General features: G+C 47.9%; 1 protein-coding gene across 4 annotated transcripts; it reads right to left on the bottom strand.

Annotated features, from left to right (window-relative positions):
- Positions 1-2,290: 2,290 nt before the first annotated feature.
- Positions 2,291-21,763, bottom strand: PRAG1 (PEAK1 related, kinase-activating pseudokinase 1). 4 transcript variants are annotated; one of them, XM_085222647.1, is made up of 6 exons: positions 21,688-21,763; positions 18,958-19,338; positions 16,125-17,845; positions 9,738-9,895; positions 6,589-7,328; positions 2,291-3,609 (listed from the first exon to the last, which is right to left on the bottom strand). In XM_085222647.1, the coding sequence occupies exons 2-6, from the start codon at positions 19,240-19,242 to the stop codon at positions 2,572-2,574; spliced, it is 3,942 nt and encodes a 1,313-aa protein (XP_085078773.1). In that variant the 5' UTR covers positions 19,243-19,338; positions 21,688-21,763; the 3' UTR covers positions 2,291-2,571. The 4 variants fall into 4 exon arrangements, with proteins under 4 accessions (XP_085078773.1, XP_085078772.1, XP_010707979.2 ...); XM_085222646.1 differs by having other exon boundaries at positions 21,575-21,713; XM_010709677.4 differs by lacking the exon at positions 21,688-21,763 and adding an exon at positions 19,436-21,296.

Genomic DNA, 21,763 nt, shown 5'->3' with positions numbered 1-21,763 from the left:
AGGATGTCCCTGCAGATAGAATTGTAAATGTGGGAAAGACCACTAAGACACTCAGTCCAATTATCAACTTGTCCCCACCATGCCCACTAACCAGGTCTCAGCCTCATTTCATGTGGAAAGTAGGCAGCCTTGCCACCAAACTCATCTGTACTGCAAATGTGCATTTGTCAGCAACAGTGTCTACCTCCTGGGAGCTTGTCCTCCGCTGGGATCACAGGTATGTGGAGGGAGCCACACCTTATCAGCTTTCTTGTACCCAAGAACCAGTGGGAGCCTGGACACAGGAAAAGGAGCTGGCAGTCTATGTGGGGTCAGCACAGGACGAACAACATTCCTTTCCCTACCACCCAGCAGCACAACTGGAAGGCATGGGCTTGCTGTGCTTCTCCAGCAGGTGTCCCTTCACACTTTCCCTGATACATTTTAGGCCGGAGAAAAGCGTGATGTATCAGAGGGAAAGATACTAGGAAAATGTAGATTTAAGAGTTTTTGTTTATATGAAAGCATGAAACCAATCATTTGATGTCAGCAGAATACAGCTGAAAACGTTACAAGACTGTTGTTGGCCTCTGATGTATGGGAGATGCTGCTGCAGGGAACCAGGATCAATACCAGAAGCAGTCTCAAACACCCCAACTCAAGTGAAAGCATTACAATCAGGTTCAAATCCTACACCATGCAGACCTCACAGCAATACTTACATCAGGGTGGACATTTGTTACTAAACTCAGCATGCAAAATGATCTTGCTTTATGTGGGCTAGCTGGATGTTTGGGTCCTGCTGAGCACTCAGCTGAGCCTTGCAAGCCACTTGCCACATATATTATCTATCTCCCTTTGCCAGCACAACTGTTAAAAGATCACATGCAGCAGACTGGGGCCAGACTTTCCAGGGTAAAGCATGAAGGATGGTCCACAGGACAGTGGTTCCCAAGCAAGAAGGTTCATGCTGCCTATTGGAGAGAAGTGTATGGAAGAGTCAAGCACAAGAAAGCCAGTACATAAAAAAATCCCCGACAGTCACAGTTGGAGTCATCCCACATTCTTTCAGCAGGCAGGGACGTGCAAGACTTCCTCCCTAAGGGGGTTGGGGGAAATTCATTGCAAATGGGTGCCCAGCCAAGGAACCATCCCCTCCCATCAGCAGTAACCACAGCCAAATAGATTAAAAAAATCCAGGTGAGAAGCCTGGAGAAGATTCACAGAAAGTGTACAATGTGTCAAAAACCCTGGGGAATTAAAATTCCCACAAGAGAGCAGGCTAGAGCTGGAAGTGAAGTGAGGCTGATGGAAAGCTTTCTCCTCATTTTCAGCTTGAATAAATATCTCCTTGTTTTCAGCTGAGCTGGGGGTAGCTCAGCTGGTGATGTCCTCCCTCAGCAAAGCTGATACTGGGCTCTCTTCATAAGCCCCAAACCTACTCCTCAGCCAGTGACTGCAGAACTGTAGCAGGGCAGCTAATCTCTGCCTCATTCTGGAGTGAAAGAGAGTAAAACTAGCCTCCAAATCTTCCTGAAAAATTAGCAGCAGCATGGCATCTCCACAAAGCCAGGTGGCTGCTGTATGTCTTGATGGAGGGAAAGGAGCTGGGAGGGGCTAAGCAGCTTTGCTCTCTTCCATGGTGCCACATCTGTTGGAAGAACATTCAGTGCATCCCACCCTATACATCTGTAATGCAAACACCAGCAGTAATAAGGGCCTCTCAGACCAAAGGCTACTGTGGCCAGGCCAGCTAATCTCACAGTTAAGGGGTTAAATAAACGCTACACACAAGGGACAGGTAAGTTACCTGGTGATGGAAAGGTGTTGGATGGATGGGGAAAGCAAAGTGGCCTGGCCCTGACTTTCTTCCCTGAGGCCTTGGAGGTGAATTGGGGATTTTCCATTTCATTAACTTTACAAGGGGTAATTCCCAGCATTCAGCTGCATCTCTGTGAACAGCCCCATCCTGGCTCTCTCATCCTTGCACAAATGAGCAGCTACAAGGCTGCAGTTCAAGACAGGAAGGCAATGCTGTATTAGCACCTAGAAATGGTAATAGGCAGGTGACAATGCATTTCTCACAGCAGAAAATACAGCTTATACAGTCGTGATTTTTGTTGTAAAAGTGAGAAACAAAATGGATGTCAAAACACACATCAACTTGAAAGCCCCTTGTGGTTCTTCCTCACAAAGGCGAGTTATATGTATTGCTTTTGCTCCCAAGAAGAGTAAGTCAGCCTGCCCACTCTGGTGATCTGAGTAGGGACCAAAGGATCGTCCCACATGTGCAGAAACCAACTCAAGTACGTTTTGTTCATGAGAAACATGCACACAAAGGCAGGAGTTTATTAGTCCACAGACTTACCATACAAAAAAAAGTCCTCCTTTAGAGGAGTAGGCTCCCAGTTTTGCCTGCTCGCAAATTAGTGCTCAGAGTACTAACCATGTCTTACATCGATCAGAGCTCAGGATAGGAAATGAACACATGTTCACAGCCGAGATTCAAGCCTCTCACATTTTAATGGGGCTGTGTACCTTTCACTACAAGGCAATCAGGAGCCCTCAGCTACCTCTGAGACATGTCCAAGGTCAGAGCAGCTGCAGCAGTTTTAATGTGTGTGAGAGGGAGACAGGCTCAGCAGAGGCCAAATACTGGCAGCACAGCCAGTCCTCCAGTTCCACGCTCCGCTCCGTGTCCACAGCCCTCTCCGCAAACTTCATCATCAGCAGGGCACGCTTCATGTCCACCCAGTTCTGAAGCACCTGGTGGAGGGCTTCCTCGTGGCTGAGGGGCTGTTCGGTCAGGTCCTTCCGTGGCCCCCACAGCAAGCACTGCAGCATCCGCTTGGCCTCGGTGATCCGCACGCGTTTGATGGGATCTGCTTCCAGAAGCAGGTGGGCCAGCTGCTGGAGCCCCCGGGAGTAGATCGACAAGCTGGGCAGAGAAGGGAGGTCTTCAGGGCTGTACTCCTGCTCCTTGAGGTGCACCTTCTCCTCAAAGGGGTTGGGCTGGTGCAGGAGCTCATAGATGAGAATTCCAGTCTGAAACTCATCAAACTTCTTGTACTGAGAAGCTGACACAATCTCCGGGGCCAGCCGGGCCTGGCTCTTCTTCAGTTTGGAGTCTCCAGATCCTGGCTTCTGTTTAGCTTTCAAAAAATTGCTGATGATGAGGCGGGGCAAATTTCTATCATCTCTGGCTTTCGCACAGCTCATAGGGGGCTTGCAGGGGACAAGAAGAAGGTTCTCCAGACACAGGTCCCGATGGATGATGCCGTGCTCTTTTAGATGCTCCAGGCCATTGCAGAGCTGGAGGAGCAAGAAGCAAACCCGACGTTCGTACATCTCAGGTTTGGCTTGGTGCAGCGCCACCGACTCCCTCACAAAGTCGGCAGTGGTCTGGCTTGGCACCTCACGGGTGATGACCACCACACAGTCATGCTCACTGGTGGTGCGGGAGGGACGGAGGCCATCCCCAGACACGCTCTTCCCCACATTGGAGGCCAGCAACATGCTGGAGGGGACAGAGGCCACAAAATGCCCACAGTCCTGCTGTATGTTGAAGTGGACCGGCACTGGGGGGCTGCAGTATGAAGCAGCCACCTTGGACTCTTGGGTTTTACATATCTGTGAGGAGAGACCAAAAGAGAAGTCTTATCTGTCAGCACTTTTTTCCCACCGCACCCTTCTCTGGTCCTTCATCCTGGAGTTCCTTTCACATCCTCCTCAAACACTCCACTTCCTTGCTTCAGTAACTACCCTGATCAATGGCTGAAGAAAACCAGTAACAAATTATACTCATCATCACAGGTAAAAAATAATAATAATAATTAAAAAAAAATTTTAAAAAGCTCCGGAGGAAAGTGGGAGAAAGTAGGAGCAAACAACAGATTTAGAAATAACTGATAAAGCTCCAAACTCAAGGAAAAAAAAAAAAAAAAAAAAAAACACAAAACATTTTCTAGTCTAGATTTTCTTAAACTAACGTGACTTTGTTTTCATTTCATTTTATATTTGAGCATTAAGGACTAAGCAAACTCCAAACCAGTTTTATTATGGGAGTATCCATTAACTTATGGGGCCTTCTGGCATTTCTATTATACTTTTTTTTTTTTCCCCCTTTTATTTAGGGATATATTTATATCTTACCCACAGGAATCAACAACAGGCTGAAACACAGCATAAAAGGTTTCAAACCCTGGAGCGTGCCACTGCCAGTTACGGCATGCGTGCAAAATTGGATGAGAAATCAATTTTGCCTCTGAGTTAAAATAAATTCAAGAATAGAGAGGAGCTAGGGAAGCAGGCTGCTTTTGTATTCCACTAGCAGTGGTTCGAATCTAGGCTCTTGCAGGTAATTCACTCAGATGAGATGATAGGGTGGAGATAGAGCATTTCAAGCTCCTATTGTCCTTTCTCTTCTAAACAAAAATACTCTGCTGCATGCTTATTTTGTGGAAAGATAATCTCTGGAGAGTTGGACAGACTGCAGATTGGCTCACAGCAAGCCCAAACGTTTCCAATGGCAGAGGAAACCTTCCATTTCCTTGCTGCTCAAATTTGCTTGTTCCTCCTCACATGGTTAAGGCTCATAAGGCTTAGGACAAGGGAAAGAGGAGTCCTCAGGAGAATAAATGAAACCAGATAGGGTCAGGGAGATCCTCCCCAGTCAGCTGTTCTTCATGACTTTCACTTGCACCAGAGGCATCCTCCATGCAGCAAGACCAAGCAAGAGCTTGAGGCTGGATTAGTCATTCATCTTTAAGCAGAGAAAGAAGCCAAGGAGTAGAGTGTATCTTTACTTAATTCCTCTAAAGACATTTCATGTAACCTTGGGTCCTTCCAGCTAATTTAGATGTATTCATGTCTGCCTTTGCACAGCCCAAACTCTGGCTCTGGCTGCACAAGTCAGGTCCTCTACCCGTCACAAGTTATCCAAATCTAATTTTAACTACAGGTCTGTGATTTCTTACATGTCCAAAAATCTTTACCACAAGCCAGGAGGAGCAGCTAGAAATCAGCCAATGGTAAAGCTTTGCAAGTATTCTCTATTTCACCTACCAAAAAGAAGATGGCCCATTGGAACACTGCAGATGTGCGAGTGCACACGCATAAGCACATATGTAACTTCACTTAATGCTGGCTCAGAGCACTGCCCTGTTGGACCGGTTTTGGCTTTATTACAGTGCTCTGCAGCATAGCAAGAGCACAGGGAGACAAGCACAGACCCATTAAGAGACTAAAATGTGGCATTTCTGTCTTGGCAGTAATTCATCCACTACAGCAGTAGAGCTTAGCTTCTGAACCCCCCAGGCATAGCAGGCAAGATGGAGGGTCTGCGTGTACCACAGGGAATCACACATTGAAAAGGAACATGCCACTTCACCATGCAGCTCTCAGGTTTCTGGAGGAAATTTTCCATGGATTAGGAATAATGTGCAAGAGAAGCTGCTGCTCTGAGTGTTGGACTGGCAGCAAGCCCCCATCCAACTCTACTCTGGTTATTCAGAGTCCTCCTGTTGGGTTGACCCTACTTTCTTTGAAAAAAATCAACTGGCTTTAAAGCTATCACTTAGCTAAAACACCCCCTTGGGGGCTGTACTAGTGAAAACAGTTCAGAAGAATTTTTTCTTCTTGCTTAATGCATCTCTAGCATTGCTTTTTTGGGGAATTATTTTAGGTTTTTAAAAGCAATATAAAGAGGAAGCAGCAATGAACTTCCCTTAGGCTGAAGTCCAAATAGAAATTAAAGGCTCAGTATTCAAGCAATAACTTGGATCAAGAACACTGAAGCCATGAAATGTGCATGAAATTTATTGATCTAGGTTTCAGAGAGCTTGACCATGGCACCTCAAGTTTCCATTTCAAATGTAGATTCTACACAGTGAAAGGAATACACATATTTCAGGCAGGTCTGACCTTACACACCATGTCTAGGTCAGCCTTGTTTTGTTTAATTGAGACCTGAAAAATCTTAAAGCCTGTAGTTTCAAGATCACGCAAGCACTCACACAGTTTCTGGATCAAACCTCCCACTTAAAAGGCAGGCAGAGGGAAAATGGATGTATTTGATAGCTTTTAAGCAGCTTCTGTTGTCAGAACACACAACATAGTATTTGCACAAAGTTTTTTTTAGAGAGAAATGGGTTGTGTTGTAAACCCCAACGTCTGCAGAAGTAGGCACCCAGCTGACATTTGTTACAACAAAAACCTACATCTCCAAATCAACCCTTTCAAGGTGTGAAGGAAGACTAGCAATCTTGGGAGGGATTTTCACTTGCCAAACTTCAGTTGTGAGAATGATGAACCCGAGGAAAACAGGCCAGCAAATACTGGTGGTGCTTCTTAAAGCTGTATTGCTAATTCTGCTCTTTCATTTGGTGTCCAATGGAAAGGAACCCAGAAATTCAGTCCCAGCTCTGCTATTGGCCAGGTTGGATGGGGCCCTGGTCTAGTATTAAATGTGGAGGTTGGCAGTGCTGCATACAGCGTGGGGGGTAGTGTTTGATGATCCTTGAGGTCCCTTCCAACCCAAGCCATTCTACGATTCTGTGGGATGCAGACCCTGAAGCTCTTTGCCCAGGCTTACCTTTGTCACAGCCTTACCTTCACAGCATAGGTGGTGGAAGGGTCCTTGGAGCAGGTGGCACAGTAGTAGATTGCATCCCCTGAGTCACAGCAGGGCTTGTTGCACGCCAGCTTGAAGAGTGACCAGTTGTTCTCATTGAAGTGCAGCTCATTCTTCTGCTCTCGCATGAAGCAATCCTCACACTTCGCAACCAGGCGGCGCAAAGACTCAGCATAGAGGGCCCCCAGCTTGGCGTACACCCCCTCCTTGCTGTCAATATTGCTCAGGAGGTTGTGGAGCTGGAGGCTGGAGCCTGATGATACCTGGCTGGACATGCTGAGCTGCGAGGAAGAACGGGACTGGAGGTTTCTACTGGGGACGCAGGTCCCTGTGTTCTTGCTGGTGGTTGAGCCCCAGTAGCCATTTCCTTTGGAGCCTTTCTCCAGGGACTCTGAGGAGGAGAAGATGCTGGGGTGACCTCTGAGGCTGGCCAGGTGGAGGAAAGGAGAGTCCTCATGGAGGCAGACGTTGCTCTCAGAATGGCTGACGTTCAGCCTGGGGCAAGCAGTGCCAGCTGCTCTGCCTGAAGACCCCTGTCCCACAAAAAAGCCATCTGGAGAGGACACCGTCCTGCTCACTGTCTTCTTCTGAGGCAGAGGAGGCGGGCGGCTTGAGACAGAAGAGAGACTGTCATCACCGGAGGCAGGAGGGAAGGGGACAGGGGGAAATGCCAGGCTTTCAGCTGGAGGGGGTGAGTGGTTTGGCTCAGACGAATGCCCTAGGAGACAGCAAAGCACAGGATTTGATCAATGCTGGAGAGCACGGGCCCCTCTCCATGTGCCTGCCATCCCCACAAGCTACCTCCACCAGTACCCAACAGGCAATTCTCATCACCTGCAAAGCTACACCGTAGGGGTTGGGTCTTTAATCTGGTTTAATACAGCAGCTCTGAAAAGCAGACTGCAACCAGCTAGCTAAAGAAATGGTCTGCAGATCAGAAATTGCTTTCCTATGAACTGCATGCATGATAGCAAAAAGTTGGTGGAAGATAAATATTTAAGCTGTGACATCATACAGAAGGAGGTAAGAATGAAGAACTCAGGGATTCTTGTTGGACAGCAATTCTCAAGCAAAGCCTGTTTCACCTGGGAGCTGCCACCCAGTGCCTCAGCAGCATGGCATGAAAAGAGTGACTCATGCAACACACAGCTCTGATTTAAACACGAGCAGAGCAGCCCAACAAGGATATTGAACACGTCTCTCTGCCTTACATTGGGTAAGGATCATTATATGGGGTTTGGCAAGCTCCATTCTTCTGAAGAAATCTGGCCTCCCCACTGTCTGTCCCCAGCTTACATCAGACCTCCCTGCTCAGAGGGGAACCAGCCCCACTGCATACCACAAAACCCTTTCAGCTCCCTACAGCATTTGCACAAGTATAGGAACGCTCATTCAGGCAGCTGTAGCTGTTGTCTTTCTACCTGGCTGGAGACAGGTAATATGGATGCAGAAGAGGAAAAAAGTGGAAAAGGATAATTGACACTGAAATAAAGAGCAAGACTTTCAGGTCAGGGAGACAGAAAAAAATACAGAGCCCCTGTCTGGTCCACAAGAAGGATCCCCTCCATCAAAAAACTGGCAGAACCTGGAGACGAGGCATTCAGCAGAGCATGTCTTGCCACTTCCACTCCAGGGGGCTTTAACAGAAGATGCAGCTAAGAGGAATTCTTCAGCATGCAGCCCAAGAGTAACACAATCACCAGGATATGCAGTCAGATTCCTACTTCAAGAGGTAGGATTTATTTGATAGAAGCTTATGGAACAAGCAGCAGTACTGGAACCTCTGCCAACCAGTTCACATGCACAGCCCACAAACACCAAATTGCTCTCGCCTCTTTTTTATGTGCTGCTGGGCTCTGCCCTAAGCATAGGTTAACAGCTGAAATCCTTCCATAACTTTCCTTACTGCGCTCTGCACCTTCAGGGTAGAGTGCAGCAAAGGGCTTGAACACCACCCCATATTTTAACATCTGACAGCATAGCCAATTAATGCGAGCTCACCTCACACAGTGACTGACTGCATAACAACTGTTACATCAGCAATAGGAAAAAATTACATATAGGTTACTCAGTTTAAAGCACAGCCTTCCTGAATTTAAAAGGTTGCCTCTGCTAGTGGAGGCAGAGAAATCCTCTTGTCCTGTGTAAGTTTTGACAGCAAATTGCTTCTGTGCTCTGCAAGTAAAGATCCAACACATGTGAGTTCTCCTTCCCCATGTACAATTTCCTGGCAGTCTCACACTCTCAGAGTCCAAGATAGAAATGGAAAAACCAACTTTCCAGAGCTCTGACTCTTAATTTTATAGCTGCACGTTGTTGCTCTTGGAAAGACAGAACTTCCACAACATGAAGATCGCTTTTGCAAAAAGGAAATACTTTCTGAGCTGCCAAACATGTTAGCACATGTCTAAGTTACGCACTTATGAAGAAAGTGACTTCATATTAGTATTTTTTAATTTCAGTTAAACAAGTGCAGGCAGATTTTCCCCCTTCAAGAAACAACTGGGAACACAATGAGAGGGAGAGATCAACTACTAGCACAAGAGTCCTGGTACTTTTCAAATCCTTTAAGGACTGTCCATGAATGCAACTTTGGGCAATGTATGAAGCACAACCAAGACAAACAGAACTGCTTTCAGACAGGGGCTTCATCCAGACAAGAGGAGAATCACAGGACAAACAGATTTGGCACTGACCAAATGAAAGAGGAAAAAGCCATGAATGTATCAAGAAGCAGGAGGGTGCGATAATGACTTCTAGTTTTGCCAGGGGAGTTTCAGATTGGATATTAGGAAAAATTTCTTCTCAGAAAGAGTAGTGAGGCACTCGCACAGGCTGCCCAGGGTGATGGTGGAGTCACCACCCCTGGACGTGTTCAAGAAATGTGGAGATGTGGCACTGAGGGACATGGTTAGTGGGCATAGTGGGGATGGGCTGATGGTTGGACTTAGTGGACTCTTCCAAACTTAATGATTCTATGATTCGATATATTGGTTTGCTGGGAGAATTAGGAGATGGGATTCTTGTGATCGCTGCTTTGCAAATGCTGCCCTAGCAGCGGGACTCAGTATAGGGCAATCCCTCCTCATTGCTAATGCTACTTCTCCTCCACCCTGCAGCCACTTACTGCCATCACTGCCGGCCTGAGTGTCAGAGTTGAGGCTGTCGGAGGAGCCAGCTGTGAAGCTGACGTGGACGCTCCTGAAAGGTGGGCTCAGGCTCTCAGCAGAGCTGTTGCTGGCCCTCTCCAACTCAGCGTTATTTGGGTTCATCTTCAGAGTGTGCCTAGAGAGAGTAAACAGAAAAGTCAGGAGACAGTAAAACACACGATGCATATACTTGTGCATGGAGAATCAAGCTGCGAGCAGCCTCATCTTTATCTCTGCACATCCATACTTACAGGCTATTACCTTGTGCACTTTTTTTCTTCTTTCTCTAGAACTTGGGGAAAGTATCCCACTGACACCGAGCAAGCTATAGCCCTGCAAAGCACCAGTCCCCATGAGAAAGCCGCTGTGTTTGAGCAGAGAGAGATCCATTGGGGCAAAAGCACCCAACCCTGGTCTGTACCTTCTTTTTCCTAGTGTGGTCCTGAATCATATCCCATTTTGGCTATTGTCATTGGGAAGTGGAGACCCACCATTATTTGCCCTTCGTAAAATTCAGTGGAAAGGCAAAGCATTACTTCTCCCATTTTACAGAAGGGCTGGTTGAAGCTGGGCATCAGAATCCAGCTCCTAGCTGGCAGAGGCAAGAGGAGAAGGAAGTTCCATCACTGGCAACCATCATCTCCTTGGTGCATCGTTGTAATGATTGACATCTTCCAAAAAAAGAATGACTTCTGCAGAAAACAGGAGCATGCCAAACCCAGGACCTACCATGCAGTTTTTAATGTAAGGCCTACTTCCATCTAAAGGCCATACAACTTCCATCTAAAAGAAATAAATACATAACCTATAAGCTGTCCTTATGTTCTGCCAGAGACACAGTTCAAACGATCAATTGTAGGCAAGCAGGATACAGAGTGTGATAAAGTGTTTCCCCTGCATTTTCTTCATTTTTTCTTCTCTGGAAAACAATAGGGGCTGTTGAAATCAAACGCCCTTCTTTGGTACAGTTCAGACTGTACTGGTCAGTAAAAGGTTATTTGCCCCCCTTTTTTTTTTTTTTTAAATAAAACTGCTAAGCTACTGATAAAACTCAACAGTTGTTGAATGAAAACATGTAAAGGTGCTGGAAAACTTGCAAAAAAGAAAAACAGCTTCCACCACTATCTTGCTGGAAGGTATCTGGCGTTTCCTAATCAGAGCTGAATGGCTGCTGAGAAAGACAAACAAAAGGCATGCACGGCTGTGTTCTTGTGACACACTGTTCACACACACTGTTCACACACACACACACACACACACACAATCCCTCCTCTTCCACAAGCCCAAGCTCAGCTGATGCCACAAGTGTTTTAAGGTTAAGAAACGTTTTGCCCTATGTCCAGACAAAGCACTTACTCTCATGTCCACACAACCACATGGAGAGCAGCACGTAGGAGAAGCCCGGAAGAAACTTCTGCCAGACTTCCTCATTTGCCCGAGCAGCCTCATTCTAAAAATACCCAGGGACTGACCAAAATGAGGTTGTGAAAACCACCCCAGGTACAGTTAGTGGAGCCACTGCTCTTGATCTTGCGCCAATGATGAGTTTACCGCACGCACTCAGTCACCGCAGCCAGCCTCTGTGGGATGGTTTGCAAAACTTCACACGCATCACACAAGGCAGGTTAAAAGAAAAAAGTAAAAAGAGTAAGCAAGAGATGCATAGAGATTTTTAGCTCTGTTGCTGGCAACCAGCTGGTCTCAAATTCTTTTTTTTTTTTTTTTTTTTTTAATAAAACTATACATAAATATACACACACACACACATATATATGTACACATATATACGGATACGTAAACTATTCAAATTCATCCCATAACTGCATTGCTCAGAAGCTCAGCTTTTAGTAACGTGGGGAAATAGATGGAGGGGTACCCACCCACGCACTTGAGAATCAAGGAAGCATTTGAATCCATAAAAAAAAGAAAGATTTTAGGAGAGAGCTGGTCTTGATTTGCACAGATGAGAAGTTTTTTAACACGTTCCTCCCCCCATCCACACACACCACACACGCACATAAAAGAAAAGTTGATGCATTCCAGTTTCCGTCCCATCACTTAAGCACAGATCCACGGCGCTGCCTTACCATTCCCGCACTCAGGCAGTGATGAGACTTTGCTCAGCGGTGCAAGGTCCGCCGCGCGCAGCCGCACCTATTCCTCCCAGCAACCTGGGCACAACACGGCCGCCGCCAGCACCCTCCTGGCTGCGTGTTTGCCGAGCCCAGCGCTGAAGTCATACGTACAGAGAGCCCCATTTCCTTTCTGTACGGCTGTGACTTATGTAAAATGCAGTTCCTGAATAGGCACACCGAAATAGAAATTGCTTGCCGCTTAAGCGACATCCTGCTCTTGTTTCAGATGCTACAGCAGGCCAGCTTATACAGCCTGGAAATAGTCCAGTTTCACATCTCCCTCCTTTCCTAGGAGCTGCTCAACACGCAGCCTTGCAGCACGCCCAGGTTAAATACTGATTGCTGTACCAAAGAACTACTGATAGTGCTTGCTGTGGCCAAACTGTCTCATTTCAATAAAATTAGCTGAGCTATTGCTCACTGCAACAGCCTATAGGATCCTGATTTACTGCTAACCCCAACTTTCTCTCCTTTGTAGTTTTCATTCATATCAAGGGCATAGGTTACTGCTCTCTCTCTTGCCTTTTCTATCTAAAGATACTGAAAATAAAGAGCAGGAACTAATTTTAAACACTACAGCCTCTACCTAATTTACCTCCATTTCCCAAATCTGTGCTCAGCACCTTAAGTGGTAGCTTAAAGAGCAGCACCCTCAAGCGAGAGTGCATAAAGAGCAGGTCACAAAAGAGTCAGCTCTCAATCTAATAATCTAACAAGACAGGATTTCCAGCTTCCCTAATTACTCTGGCAGCTTTAAACGCACTTGAATTATTCAACATCCTCCACACGACATCCTGGCATACTCAGGCAACCCCTCCAATTCCCTATTCCCCAGTTTTTGCATCCTGGACAGCAGCACTATAACATGCAATCTCAGTACATCTCAAGCTCATTTGTCCTTTCTTTGGTGGTGGATTTCATGACGTGCCAAGCTGCATACATTTACTGCCTGAGGTGAGCATGTTCTTCAAAGTCCAGAAGGTATCTAAAGCACTGCACTTTGAAGGTGGCACTAATTACTATGAAAACAGCAGTGCCATTTCCTTTGTTTTAGAGGCACATAAAATAGATTAACAGTCAAGGGTTATATGCTGGAAGGAACCATTAGGATCACTTTGCCTAAACCTCTGCATAACATAGGCATAAATTTCAACAAGGACTCATTCCTTGTGCAGAATAACTGAATGCCACAATTTTATCACAAATTTATCACCAAAGTACATTTAAAACCATCACTGCACATTTAAGTCCTGAGGATCCTAGATCTTCTAGTGAGCCCTTTCCATAGCCAACTACCCTGGCTCTTGGAAGAAGGCCAGCTGCCATTTCCCTTTTCCAATCTCTTTCCTTTTGTAGTTTGACTCATTTTCTATTCAGTTTCAAGCTTTAAATATCTGCAATCTTTCAAACAAGAACTGTATGAAGAAACAGAAGGATGAAATAGGTACAGATGAGCTTACAACAAATCTGGAGTCTCACCAGTGCCTTGCACCGTAAGTTTTTTCCTCCTTTTCATTGTTAGAGCTAAGAGGAACCAAAAAAAAAAAAAGAATTTTAACATGCTGCATATTCTCTTCTTTCTCAAATTTGAAATACATGTAAATTTTCTTTAAAATAATCAATTCAGTTTAGTCAGGAAAGAAATATTGAATTGTTACAGCTTAAGATCTAGGAGGAAAAAAGATGGTTACACACCTCCCCTGAAACTGCACTCAGCCTGCCCTGGCCTCATCTACACTCATCTGGTGAAGGGACCTTCACAGCTGTCCCACCAGAGGATGTCTTGGGCTGGCACATCCTGTCTCTGTGAGGGACTACATCAGCATAACCGTAACAGTGGTGGCTCGTCCATTATGGAAAAGCACATGCCCACATGCTGCCCAGGCCTAGGAGAGTAGAAACTTGCCTCACAGTCACCATGTGCGCAAGATCTCCTTCCTCTTTCAGGCACGTCGCCCAAGAACACCAGAGATGTTCCACCAGCACTACGCAAATCCTACTACGAGTTAAAGCTGCCAGCAATGGCTGCACAGGTAACACAATCCTGCTATGGTGGTTTTAACTAGCTGTGCACGTAGGCATCCCTCCCACTGACACACACAGGTAACAACACCCTGGATCCTGCATCAACACGCTCAGAGAAAGCAAGCTGGAGATGAAAACAAGAGCACGCTCAAAGCAAACAAACAAAACAGCTGTCTGTGTTTGCATGGCTTGTGAAGCCCGCCATTGCGATCGTATCACTCCTTAGGCCACAGAGCCACGCAGGGCCTTGGTAACCAGGGAGTGGTGCTCTTTGAGTAAGGCATCCCAAGGCTCAGCTGCAGGCATCAAGGTTTTGGGAGGCAGCTGCATGTATTGCCTACAGCAATGGGGATAAGAGCAATGCCAGCACCTACCTCAACCGGATAGCATGTTCCATAGCTCTACAAAAGATGCCGGCCATGGATTCCACACATACCCTGTCCTGACTTTCCCTGTCCTCTTTCTAGCACACAGATGCTTTCAAGATGACTCAGAATCAACTGTTAGAATTGGTGTGGACTGGGCCTGACACAACCCTTCCAAGGAGCAGAAAATGCTCCAGACCCACAAGGACAGATCACAATTCCTAGCAGTTCAAGTGGATGGCACTGCTGGGGTGTGAACCACTGACTGTCAGGGCCACCACTCTTCTGGCCTCCGTAGTGACCTCTGCTCTGCAGGGAAAATCAGGTGTTAGAGGACTGTTGGCAGGTAAGTCGGCATTTCCTAGGTGATCACTCAACAGCACCACATCATCAGAGCTCTACTGGACCTCAGCATCTCACAAGGCTAACACAACCAACCTCAAGCACAAGCTGATAGAAGGCATCCAGTGGCAGCAGCTGTGAAATAAGGTTCGTAGGATCAAAGCTAAAGAAAATCTCAGTGCCATCGCTGATTCTAAAGGCAATAAAGCTCATCTGTGTGCTCACATGTATGTGGACCTTTTCTTTACCTTCAGGCTTCATCAGGCACCATGTAGCACTGCAGCAGAAAAACCAGCACTAAGAACTAAAGCCTATTTTTCATCTTGTCCCTTTCCCTCAAGAAACCCGATTTGTTCACTACTTAGTCATTTTAAACCATTTGAAAATGCTTTGTTAAAAGGAAATTCAAATCAATTTAAAGTTCCCTCCGTTAGCCAGACCTTGAAAATCTGGTATGAGAGCAAACCAACCCTAACACTGTCACAGCCTAAAGGATGTTGTTGACCACATACAACCCTGACTGCAGGCCCCATGAGCAAGTTTTCCAAATGCTCAACTTTTAAACCAAGGAGCTGGAGTCAAATCCACTGTGCAGTGCACAGTTTCAGGTAACAAAACTGAATTACGCAATAAAGCAAATGCAGAACACCCGCGGAATGTGAAATATCCCAGTCCCCTGTGATCAGACAGCCTAATTCATTAATTGTACAGAAAGGATTTTTTTAATTATTCCCTGGGTGGTTTTTTGTTGTTATTGTTTTGTTGTTTGTTTTTTGTTTGTTTTTTGTTTGTTTTTTTTTAATACAACTGTGGAAGCATAAGTATCAGAAGTCTGCTATATTAAGTACTTAGCAGAGTGACTTCCTTCCCAGATGGACAGCTTTCCTGCACACATTTTGTGGTGCCTAATGTCACCCTGCCCACAAGCCTGAATCCCAGGAGAGCTCTAGCAAAGGGAAGGCTCCCTGAAGCCAGGTGGCTCCACATATCATAAACACATGGTAGACAACTCCAATTACTTGCTTGCAGGCAGGGAGCCCTCCCTGGGAAAGTACAGCTTCAAGTGTTAACCTTTAAAGCAAAAAAGATGTTAGAGCCAAATTCAAAACTAGGATTTCAGAGGCCCTTGCTACAAGCACCAAGGAAGCTGCCCATTGCCACCTATAAGATGAGCTTGTAACCTCAGGTTTAGGTTGTACTCAATACTAAGGATTTCTGCTGAGACAGAACCAAACTGACGTGGGAAGCAGTAGAGGGGTCCAATGAATGCACCTTGCTCTCACTTGTGACCCAGAGCAGCCATTTACAGCCAAGAAAGACCAGGGTTTGCAAATATCTGACAGTTTTTCAGCTATGCCATCATCTCCTGTACTCCTGAAAATCCATCTCAGAAAGGGAAGAAAAAAGAACAATAATTGCCTGCTGGTCAACCAAGCCCTACAGAAATCACTGCGATTGCAAAAGCTTAGCAGTCACACACACACTCATGGGGCTGTACCTGGACTGCTTTTTTGGTGGCGGTGGTGGTGGTGCAAACTCCACCCCATTGCTCTTGTCCTTAGGGAAGTCAAAGGAGAAAGACAATGACTTGCTGATCCCAGCCTGACTCTCCAGCACTGGGCAGTCTTCCACAAGGTCAGCGCCAGTTCTTCCATTCTCAGCTCCCATTGTCCACTGGTGGGTTGAGAGCTCCTGCTCTTCCTCTTCTTCCTCCTCTTCCTCTATCCGGCACTGCTTGGCCCACGTAGGGGTGTAGTATTTCTGCCTCCTGTCATAGGGTGAGCCTGCCAGGCCTCTGCTGGACTCTTCCACAGAAATCCCATTAACATGAGTGCACGGAGAAGATGATGTCCTGAAGGTACCTATATCCGCACAGTTCTTTGGCAGCAGCTGAGCCCCAGCTCCATCCTGGCTACTGGTGTCACCAAGCTTTGTCACAGCGGAACTGACTGGGAGTACATGGCTCCCCTCACTGCCCTGCTGGCTGTTTTTGGACATCTTTGGGGGGATGGCTGGGCTCTCCATAACTGTGTTTTTGGTAGGAGCTGCCAAGTGAAACCTTGGGGCATTTTCACTTCCAGATGCTTGAAAAGTCTCTCCAGGCTCGACAGTGGGTGATGAAGTCCCAAAATCAGGGTGGGAAGCAGGGCTGACACATGGCCACTGAACACCCACAGCAGAGTCAGGGCTGCTGAGAAATATTGTCTTGTGGTCATCCTCCGTGTGCGCAGCCATAATCGTTATCTTTGCTGCCACTTGGGCTGTAGAGTCCTGCTGCTCCTTTTCAGCACCCAGCAGCCAGCTCCCATCCCTCCACGTGCCATCGGCCTGCTCCTTGCTACTGGCCAGCTTCTCTGCGTCCACACATCCGCCAACCCCCTTCAGCTGGGCTTTCTTTCTCTTGGTGCTCTCTGCATAGATGGGATCCCCACGGGGTGGCTCAGTGAGCCGGGCACGCTGCGGCTCCACCAAGGCCTGCTGGGGAGCGTTCAGTCCCTCAGGCCTGGAGCCTCCATCCATGTCTCTGGGGAGAGGCAAGTCATCCTTCTCCCGGCACGGTGCAGAGGCAGCCATCTTGCTGCTGCTCTCAGGTAGGGCAACAGAGTCAGACTGACGGGTCAGCTTTTTACTCTCTGCACACAGGGTGTAGGGGAGCAGATCGCTCTGCTCTTTCGCTATGCAGAAGGCCACGTTCACAGCCCTGTGCTCCTCCTCACTGAACTTCACCGCCCTGCTACTCAGCCTGGAGAGCTCCACAGCATCCCTCTGCCTCCAGCTGCGGGGAGCCGGGCTCTCTCTGTGGGACTCTGCAATCGAACAGTACTCTCCCCCTTCCCCTTCGACGCCAGAGCAGAGGCGGCCACAGTCACCCTCTGAGGGTGAAGAGTTTCTGCCAGAGCTCACAACACCTCTGTCCCCCAGATTAGGACAGAGAGGTCGATGTGGCAGGGCAGACTTCTCCTTGGCTCTCTCCTCTTGCTTGCCCACCTCGCCTACCAGCACCAAGCTGTGGATGGAGACGTTCCTCTCCACGTGGCTCTCCAGGCCGCGCAGGCCCACCATGGAATAGCTGGGCGTGCAGCAGGACAGGCAGTCACGTGGTGGGCTGTGCAGGAAGGGTTTTCTCACGCCGCTGGCTCCAAATCCATCGAGGCAGATCCGCTGTGAGTCGCCTGACTTCAGAAGGAGGTGTTTACCGGAAACCATTCCCCAGCCGACCTGCGCAGGCCAAAGAGACAAGCGTGCTATCAGCACAGCAAAATGAAAGAGAAAGCAACACAAGAAAAAAGAATCCACAAGAAAGTTTACCAGCATTCGCAGCCTGTTCTGTGCTGTGCTCACCCCACTGATATCTCCTGCGAGGCTTTCCTACTTGTCCTGTTTCCCGCACCACTTGCATTACCAACAATGGCAATGCACTGGAAAAAGGCATCCTCCTTTCTCTTTGTACGGGTTCACTGCCAGAAACATGTCCAACCTGTCATCCTGTCTGTGAGTCACCATGCAATTAAAGATTCAGAGAGGGAAGGAGTATTTGCGCTTTCCTCTGCTATTTTCGCTTCATTTCACACCGCTGCTCCAGAGCCAAACTCTCTGGAGCACAGACACTCATAGACTGTCACAGATTGTCCTGTGACAGCAGCTTGGTGACACCCAGCAGGAGGGACTGGGGAGTAGGAAGAGAAATGTATCTGAAATCTCTTCACCTGAGAGAGATTTACACCAATTGGATCTCACAGCATTGCTTCCCAGAAGTGAGGGAAAAAATTCACTAAAGTTCCTCTGTCTCAAGACTGGCAGGCTTAAATCACCTCAGTTCTTAGGATGGAAAGTCAAGGAAAAAACAAGAAGATCATACTGGATGTGTAGTACCTGCCAACCCATGGCCAGGCTGCAGCAGCCCTGTTCCTCCATATCAGTAGCTATCCACAAGGCAGTCAGGCCTCCCAGGACACCAGGCTCTGCTCTTGGCCTGAGAGCAGAAGAAGATTCTGAGGCAGGAGGGGACCATCCCCACACCTCACGTGTGCCTGCAGGGTGACACTCAGCTGCAGCCCAAGGACTTCTTTCCAGTATCTTTTTCTAGGAAAGTAACTAACCCACGTGCTCATTTAAGTTCCTACGCATGTTTTTAAGCTCCTTTGCACTCACAAGCAACGTTTAATTCAGCTTTAGCCAAAGACAATTTGGGAAACCAATACAGCTCTATAAACCTGAGTCAAGAGCAAAAGGAAAAGCAGTGAGAATGAAACGGTTTTATCAGATCCTCCTAGTGTTCCTGAGTGGAGGTAAGTAACGGGAAGTCATGCTTTGACTGGATTAATCATTACCTGTGACAGATCTGAATTCATATTCACATCCGCCCACGTGTCAGAAACATCTGAGTTGATCATAGTTGGCTTCACAGCAATGGTTGGCTTGGAGAACACAGAGGTATTTATGCTTTCGTCTTCCAACGCTGAGCTCTCGGGCTTGCTCCTACCTCCATTCGGGATCACGCCACACGCTCCCACGTCTGGGGGTGTTTGCAGCCGATGGGAACTCTTTGGGTTGAAGCAGTTTTTACAGGAGCCAGGCTTCCACACGTGTTCCACAAAGTCACTGCACGCAGACATCTTCAAATCCTGGAGGCTCAGAGCAAGAGCCCAACGTGTCTTCTACACTGTCCTCCGCTGTTCATTTTGCAGTTGCTTTTAAGATCACCAACTTATCTGGAAAGGCACAGCACTGCCTGGTTAGTTTCAGTATCCACAAAACAGAAAGAAAAAAAGAAATGGAAAGATCTTTAGTAGGACAGGTGATAATTACACTCATTCTGCCTTCTTCACAAAGGCTCATTGTTTACAAGGCTTTCTTCACAGCTTAGCTAAAGCCCACACAATCACTTAAAAAGCCTCAACTTCTAAGCATAACTCTGCAAGAGAGAAGACATCAAACAAGCAGCATTCCTACATGATTTAATTCCCTGTTTAATGAGCATGCAGAACCAGCCTCGTGCAAGGTTTAGATCAAGGGGAAGGGGAAGAGGTCTTGGAAGAGCTGCTCACAGCCTTGCAGAGCAGAGCCAGGTGGGAAAGGTTTCCTTCCCAAAGTGACATCCTCTCTCTGGAAAAAAGCATGGAGATAAAAATCATAGAATCATTAGGGTTGGAAAAGACTTTAAGACCATCAAGCACAACCGCCAACCCATCCCCACCATGCCCACTAACCGCCCCTCAGTGATACAGGGACCAGAGTCGGTGACTGTAACCAAGAGGACCGACAACAACTGTCCTTCATCCAGAAGCACCACTGTGGTTCCTGCAGCTGCACACAAAGGCTTCTCTCCCAGCCAGACAAGCAGCAGGGCTGGGGCTGGCACTGATTGCAGCAAGTGCCTGGCAGAAAGCTTGCATCCGCTCTGCCAGGAGCCACAAATAACAGTGTCAGCTTGCTGAAACGATTCATTGTCTGCAAAGGGAGAAGGGCTTTGCTCTTGGATTACTTACAGACAAGGATGCCTTCCCATCTTCCTTCCCCAGGAGGAAATGCCCCAGGAGCAAGACATTCCTGCATTCCTGTGCCCCCTCCCTGCACGGCCAGATCTGATTGTGCTCAGTCAGTAGCTATCTGCAGCTAACAACTTTGGAGATACTTCAGAGACGACTCCCACAGAGCTCAGTGGATTAGGGAAGAGAAGATCAGAAAACGCAACTGGACCAGGAAAACTGCAGCTGGCTGCTGTGAGTGCCCTGCCACAGTATTACCCTGTGTCGCTCTGGGGTTCTTCCCTGCATCACCAACCTCAGGGCACCAGCTCCCAGCCAGCAAGCTGGTGCTTGCAAACCAACCAAACCAAGATTCCTCCAAGGGTCTCCAAGGGCATGTGCACTTTCCATCCCCAAACCAACAGCACCAAAGTAAATCTTACTGCCTGATCCTGCCCATGCTCTCACCATGCAGACACAACACCATGGCTACAGACAACCTTGCACCTGTACACCTTCAGAACCAGATGCACTTCTGTCACACTTTGCTCCTCTCTGGATACAGCATGGGCACTTGGCTCCCAGATGGAAAGTGGGGAGAGCCGGGGGGGGGGGACAAAAGCAAATGGGAGAGATGCTGGCCCAAAAGCATCAGCTGAATCCAGTTGTCCCCCTTGTTAACGGGGCTCTTATTGCTTGAGGTACCTTCAGGCTAGTGTTGTTGGGCAGGCTGATAAATGGACAAAAAGGATATCAATGAGATTCACAAATCAGATAGGAGGATGTCTCACTCTTTACAGAGAAGAGATTGTTTTAGACAGGTTTTTCCATAGATTTCACAGACTCCAATCACTTTTAGACACACACTCAACACCTCATGCTTCTACAAAATTCACATTATTTGCCAGGGAAGAACAATAACAACAAAACCCCGCATCTTTTCAAACATGACCGCACTCTCGCTTCGTTTCCTTTCAGATGCAGCAACCAGCAACCAGCCCTCCATCAAGCCGGGGATTGCCTTCAGATGTGGGCTGCTCACCAAGTCAGGGGGCAAGGATCCAAGCGCCCCATTATTCATTTTATCCACCCGACCGAGAAAAGAAAAATTAACATGCTACGATGCAGGGATGCTGAACGCCGGGATGAAAGCCGGGAAGTTCGCAGCTCTAATGGCTCCTGCATCACCCGAAGGTGGTTAACAAGTGTCCTGATGGGAGCTAGCAATGGGGGAGGGAAAAAAAAAAAAAAAAAAAAAAAAAAAAGCACCACACAAAGGGAAGGCAGGGAGTGGAGACGGGGAAAACCCCTCATTCCCGGCCCACAGCCGGGCTGCGCCGCTCAGCCCGGGATCCCCCTCCCGCAGCCGGAGCAACGTTCCCAGCCGGCGGGCAGCAGGAGCCCAGCGCGGCTCGGATGCGCCCCGCAGAGCTTCATCGGAGCGATGATGCTCCGGCCACGAGGCCCCCCAGGCGCTGACCTGCCCGAAGTTTCCCGTGAAGACGCTTCGCCTCCACCCCCCGGACTCCATTGGGGTCTCCCCGAGCCCGGCTTTGTCCCGGCGCTGCCCGCCCCCGGCCCCGCCGCGCTCACCGCGCTCCGCTCCGCACTGCCGCCGCCGGGCGACTGCGAGCGCTGCTCCGCGTGGGCCGGGGGTAGCGGCCGCCCC

Source organism: Meleagris gallopavo, chromosome 4 (genome assembly GCF_905368555.1).
Source record: "Meleagris gallopavo chromosome 4, MGAL_WU_HG_1.1, whole genome shotgun sequence".
NCBI lineage: Eukaryota > Metazoa > Chordata > Aves > Galliformes > Phasianidae > Meleagris > Meleagris gallopavo.
Note: the sequence above shows the minus strand (reverse complement) of the source record. Positions and strands in the feature narration are given on the sequence as shown.